Genomic DNA, 6735 nt, shown 5'->3' with positions numbered 1-6735 from the left:
TTACCTATTGCCCACAACTGTGTGGCAGATTGTAATATCTAACAATAAATAAATCTATCAATCAAAAAATTAAGACACTTTATATAGGCTGGGTGTATCCCGATCCCACAATCGATTCACGGTTACAGTAACATAACAAATAATTATCTGTTACAGCTGGATTCAAACACAGAGTTCAAGCTAAAACGCTTCTCCTCTTTTAAACAAAAATAACGCTAAGAAGTGGGAATCGAATCACGCCCCTTGAAGACAGTTTAACGTTGAATAATTTGAAATTGAATAATTAAATGAATAATTTAGCACACAAATGTAATTATATGTAAAATCGTTCATTCAATCGCAATTGTAAAGAGAATTGAAGTTTTAAACTTTCTATATAAATATATATATATTCGTTTTTTTTTTGTTTTGTTTTTTTCAAGTTTCTGTATAAATACTTTGTCTTCGTTGATATTGCTTATCTATTGATTAAGTTTTACTTAACAGTACAACCTGTGTATTCATACGTATACAAGTGAAAAATTTAATAATTATCTCCTGTAAGTGCAGATGTCATTTTATTTAATCTTTGATTATTAAAATATTATAAGATATAGTAATCAGGTATATGTTTCATCTAAAAGAATTAAACTCAATAATCCAAATTAATATCGCAGAACATTAATCGTATGTTATCGAACAGCAATTTAATAACAACCATATCTCATATGGAAGCAATAAACTTAAGAACCATAGTAAAGCTAATTTTTATAAATTTTAAATAATAAAAATATGACAACATTTCTAGGGATGTATGGATATAAAAAATGAGTATAAAAAATATAATAAAATGTATTAAAACTATTAGTAATCTGCAATTTGTACTTTCATTTACTTAAATATAAAATATTTACTTATTATTAGGTGCTTTTAATACATTTAAATAACTGTTTTTGAACGAATTTTTTTACCTCGCGAGGATGTAATGCTAAAATTGATAATTAAAAAAAAAATCATTAATTGTTGATGTTATGAATTTTTCATGTATAAACAAGTTCTCATTTTCTTGTATAAAGATTTGTATATCTTTATAATATTTATTGCGTATGTGGGTAGATTGATGTACATAATAGGTCATAACATCTTCATACCACAGTTCCTAATTTTATTAGGAAAACTATATCTCAAGATCTATTAGACGTATGCCAATTAGCACACAAATGAATGCTTTTGGTTCAGCTAATATTTTTTATTTTCCCTTATCATGGTTCAGAAAGTCATCAATTTTGACTGTTGATGTAAGTTTTATTAAAGTAATCAAAAGTTTGGTTTAATAACTTCTTTTTTCTACTTTTGGCCTCTTGAACTAATTTTTGAATTCTCTTATTGTTATTATCATAACATACGTTACCCGATATTTACTTTTTAAAAACAGTTGAAGATAAATAAATGTAAACCAAACTTTTTTTTTATCTTATTAGTACATAAATATAACGTTTCTTTGGCCAACGCAATTATTTCTATCTCACTAATTGTAATATACTAAAATATTAATATATAGTATATACAGTTGAATTACATGCAATAGCCTGAGCACTCCACTTCTCCATGACAGTAACGAATACTAACATAGGTATCATTACCGACTCTTTAAGTTCACAAAAAGCCATGAAGATCATTTACCTGAAACACCCGGCGATCATAAAAATTCACAATTATACCAGCATGCTCGAAAACTTGGGAAAAACTGTTTTCTTTATATGGGTGACGGGTCACGTGGGGATCGCTGGAAATGAACTGGCGGACATTGCAGCTAAACAAGCACTTGCTCTTCCAGGTCAGGGCGCGGCCATTCTGACACCCCAAGAAATAAATCTTCCGATGAAAAATGAGATATCATCTAGTTGGCAAGCCATGTGGGATGAAAGCCCGCCAAGCAAATTAAAAACTATTAAAAAAATCATTAAACCATGGACCACATCAAACCGTTCCAATCGCAGGGAGGAGGTAGCTATTGCCAGATTGAGAATAGGTCATACGAGTTTAACTCATAGATATCTGATCAGTAAGCAGCCACCGCCAAAATGTCAATACTGCAACAGTGTACTTACGATCAGTCACATATTTGAGGAATGTCATTTCTATTCTGCGAACTTGAGTAGATTGGGAGTAGGACCGAGTGTATCGGATGCTCTGAATGATGACCAGAAAAACGTGGAAATGGTCTTAGTTTTCTTACAAAGGATGGCCTTTTGAATAAGATTTAAACCAGAAAATCTGTTATACGTAATAAAAATTACCAAAAGAAGTAATTATTTAAATTTTTTTTCGAAATTATTTAAAGAGAAAAAAAAAGTGAAATAGAATTATAAATATAAATAAAATAGAATAATAAAGCACGAAACATGGGCGTTGATGGCCTCAGGGTTTTACGCCCTAAAGTCCCAGACAACAACAACAACTAAAATATTAATGTAAAGTACTCGAAAATACAATTAATTTAAGTGATTAAAAATGAATTGTATCTTATCTACAATTTATTATGCAACTGATGTATTTATATTATGCGAGTTAAATATGGGGAAACCTGAGAGGGTGTAATTTGCCTTGGTTCTTGGTGTGATTAGAAAAGAAAACAGAACATAGTCACATATGTTTCTTTGAAACTATATTGAAAAGTAAAACATATTATTCAAAATCTCTAATTATTGCTGTAAACGATAGTTTCATAGTTTCTCTCTGTAACACAATGATTCTTTTTTAAAATCATCATTTATGTTTATATTTATATGAGATAACTATCTGGAAACTTCTGCAGTATCCCTACAGATACGAACGGCGTAACTTTTGTTTTATTGTACTCGAGCAATGAATACCCTACAGTCTTGTGATCTAATGGGCCCAAGTGTTAGAGAACGCTCTAATCCAATTATCATCAATGGTCGATAAAGATCTTTCTCGCATTGCTAGATTCATCTAGATCTGTCGTAGAATGTTCTAGAACTATTCTCCTCTTTATAGGTCTAGTTTATCATTTTATCGACCTTTCGGTCATAAATATTTATGAATTTGACTTTTAAAATAAAAGTTGACCACTGCCTGACCGGAGGAAAGAAGAAACTAAATCTATATAAATAAGTAATTTCCAAGAAGAAATAAATTCAGTAAAATCAAATAATAATCAACTGACTTGAAACTACCATTTAAAAATCAAGAAATTGTTTATACATTTAAATTTGAAGAAATTTTCTTTTTAAATTTCTGCGTCAGAGAGCAACAACAAAAATGTCCAAATATTAGGTCCTAAGAAAAATAAATGTTAAAAACGTACTTAATTTTATCAAAAACAGGGATTGAAAAAAGTTTTAAAAAATACATAGAACATAACGGAAATTGTTTTGAATGACAACAAATATTTTTTTCTTTTTTCATTAATCTGCAACATCTTCTAGTAACTTACATAGTTACTGAAACACGAAACATATTGTATTCTAATCCAATATTCTGCTATAAAGGATTGTTATAAAATTAAGTATAAGAATTCATAATAAAGGTTTAAAATTAGAAATTCAAGTAAATTTTGTCTGTTTTTAAATAGATATTAAAATTTGTTTACTATTATAAATTTTTATTTTATCACCCCGTCTTTTCTCAATTTTTCTTACCCACGTATTAATTATGTTCACCATATATTATTATTGTTGTTTTAAAAATATTTCTTTTTTCTATTAATTTCTTCTGTTAAACTTTGTGTCTCTTTATCAATTATTATATTTACATATATTATTCACTTTATGTCATTCTATTTATATTTTTATTTTATTTTTACAGTTCTTAGCCCTGATGAAGGCTAGAAACTCTAGCCGAAATGTTGATACGATTAAATAAGTTACATCAATTTAATTGTGTTTTATTTTGACCGCACCCCCAACCATCTTCTCCTCGTATAAATATTTTAATTTATTTTTATGCATATTAATTATTTCTGTGGCTTGAAAACATTAACTGAAATTATAGACGTTTTATCACGCAAAAATCTAGGTGCATTCTCGTTGTTAAGACCTGCAGTTTGTTATTCAATTTTATTTTCCTTTGGACCAAGAATAGGGTACATTAATTGGTGTACTTGAAGCCACAGATTTAGAGTTGTTTTTGGCATTGTCAGAGAATTAACTTTTACATGAAAAAACAAACAACAAATTCAGAAAAGCAAGTGAACATTATTTTTACATCACAACAACAGATCGTTGCATTGAATTGTGACACGTCTGGCATAAACTTTTTTTCTTTTACATGGTGTGCTTTAGACTGGAGTTAATTTGTACCAACCCTGATATCTTTAGGAAAATCTCAGTAATGAATGAAACCAGAGTTTACGCAACCATCATTGGAATACGTTTAATTATAAATAAAATTAAAACTTTTTTGTCAGATGTTACACTATTCAGACAAAGCAACGAATTGTAAATCTTCAATTCTTAAAATCTTAAGTTTTGGTTTTTTGGATTAATTTATCTTAATCTGGAATCCGGACATTGTTTGTTGCAGCTTACGGCCTAGATATGCATTCGCTATCATTATTCTTCTAGCACATTTAAACAAACTTTAGTACAGTTAAATGACTCTAATTTTAAGAAATATGGACATCGGATATGATAATTATAAGAGTTAAGGGCAAGATATGATAACATCATTTCACCCTAACTTTTTATTACATTAAAACTATTTATAGTTGCTAGTTATAGTTTCCAAACTTAGTTGGGGGAATAAAAATTGCAGCAGTTTAAAAGAAACAATTTTTCATTTGAAGCTCCATATTAAATTTTTTTATTTTTTTTTTTATTTTATTTATTTGTTGATATTTACAACTGTATAAAAAAAAATACAACCAGTAAATTTGATCATAATTACATAATGATATGGATACAGGATGTAGAGAAACTACCCAGTAGTAGTACTCTAAAAACAGTTTACAATATAAGGTCACGAGGCCATCTTCTTTTTAGGCGCCTCGGAGGATTGCCAGGAATGGAAGAGGAAGCAAGGTTAGAAACGAGTGGGTTTCGGTGGTTAGGGAGTTTATTATGGAAGGAATAATATCGGGTTCGGGCTAGATCGGTTACATAAGGAACATTTAGGTCTTTATGGATGGTTTTATTAGTAACAAAATAAGGAGCATTGACATATTAAATTAAAATTCATAATCTTTATAGTAATTTAATTTATTATAATTACTCTGAAACGTTGGTTTACAATAAACAGTTTTCTTTTACTATTTTAATACCTTTATTGACCACCACCCGGACTATCTTCCTACAATCTACTCCATATGGTGCTATCTTCTTCCAATATGAGCTATTTACATTCTTAATATCTAATAGAACTGTTTTCGGTGAATAGTTTCCGAGAAACAGTTTTTCAAAAATCCAGTGCTCAACATTTCTTGGATATAATGAGAAATCAATATTTTGCCAATTTATTCTGGCAAATATCATGGAAACTACAACCTATGAATGACGTACAGATATCTATTAACTCTCAATCGAGGAATCGTGGCAAGTGTAGGAGTTTTCGCGATATTTTCCTCGTTTTTTCTTTATTGGAAAAAAATGTACCATTTTTGAAAATTGTATCTTGAGAACTATTGAACGTAAAGGACTCTATTAGAGCTCATATTTTAGAAAATTCTCTCGATTTAAAAATAATGTGCTAGGATTTTTTTATTATATTTTTTTTTATTACGAAGATGGCCCCGAGATCTGCTAATGTAAAATGTCAATAGAGTGCTACCAATGGGTAGTTGCTCTACACGCCTGTAAAACTCCATTTTAACTAAGATCAAATTTACTGAATGTAATATACAACATACAGTTTTCAATTTCAATAAAGATATTAAAATAAAAAAAGTAAAAGGTATTTTTAATGATATGGATATGAACGAACATTTTAGGTTTTTCTCGAACAAAATAAACTAAAATACCAATATATTTCCTCGTTATGGCATTTACTGTATTCCTGGTGTAGTATAGGAAAAATATCCCGTAATTTTTGGTTTTCATAATAATATGTTGTTTTTTTTTATTATTGAACATCGCATTTTTTATTTTTTTTCGGGGTTATATGGAGTCACAACTTGAACTGAGCGACGATATATATATATGGGGAGAGGTGATATTCTAATTTATAATAGTACTTTTATTACTCACATGACAGAGATGCCAAATGTTGCCTGAAGCTCGCCGCGCGCATGATGCCACACTGTGCGACTGATCACTCAAGAGGCGAAAGGATCCGCTATATCTGCAAGAGGTGGAGGGGCGACCGATGACTCAGTCTGAGGAACATCTCTCCTAGGGTAAGGGTAACACCCGCGACATCGTGGCTTGTCGTGTGACTGTTGAAGTGTTTGTTCAACAATCATCGATTACGATTTAATATATTTACACAATTAATTGTAGGAAATGGTTATTTATATTTTTTGTTGTTATTTCTTATGCATCGCTAATGAATTTATTGAGGGGAAATGCGTATATGTCTGACCTCAAATTGAATTATTGATAAGTTTGGATTTGATATCTTCGGTTATTGTACTAATGTAGTGTATCTGAAAAAATTTTGTTTAAATTATGGTTGTAGAATCAAGATTTTTTTTATTGTAATATTTGTTTACCTCGAGGTATTTTTTTCTGTATTTCATAACTAAATATATCCCTCGTATACCTTACTACATACTATCATACATTTTTCTTTTAATTA

General features: G+C 29.6%; 1 protein-coding gene across 3 annotated transcripts in view; it reads right to left on the bottom strand.

The window, feature by feature from the left end:
• The window catches only part of LOC106681344 (facilitated trehalose transporter Tret1), a 90329-nt gene extending 84056 nt beyond the window's left edge, over positions 1 to 6273 (bottom strand). For all 3 annotated transcript variants that reach the window (XM_014421619.2, XM_014421618.2, XM_024362872.2), the window contains exon 1: positions 6186 to 6273. In XM_014421619.2, the coding sequence (XP_014277105.1) occupies positions 6186 to 6228 (43 nt within the window). In that variant the 5' untranslated portion in view covers positions 6229 to 6273. The remainder of the gene's footprint in view (positions 1 to 6185) is intronic.
• Between the last annotated feature and the right edge of the window lie 462 nt (positions 6274 to 6735).

Source organism: Halyomorpha halys, unplaced genomic scaffold, assembly GCF_000696795.3.
Source record: "Halyomorpha halys isolate HHAL.00 unplaced genomic scaffold, Hhal_1.1 Scaffold328.1, whole genome shotgun sequence".
Classification (NCBI taxonomy): domain Eukaryota; kingdom Metazoa; phylum Arthropoda; class Insecta; order Hemiptera; family Pentatomidae; genus Halyomorpha; species Halyomorpha halys.
This window is presented reverse-complemented; position numbering and strand designations above follow the sequence as displayed.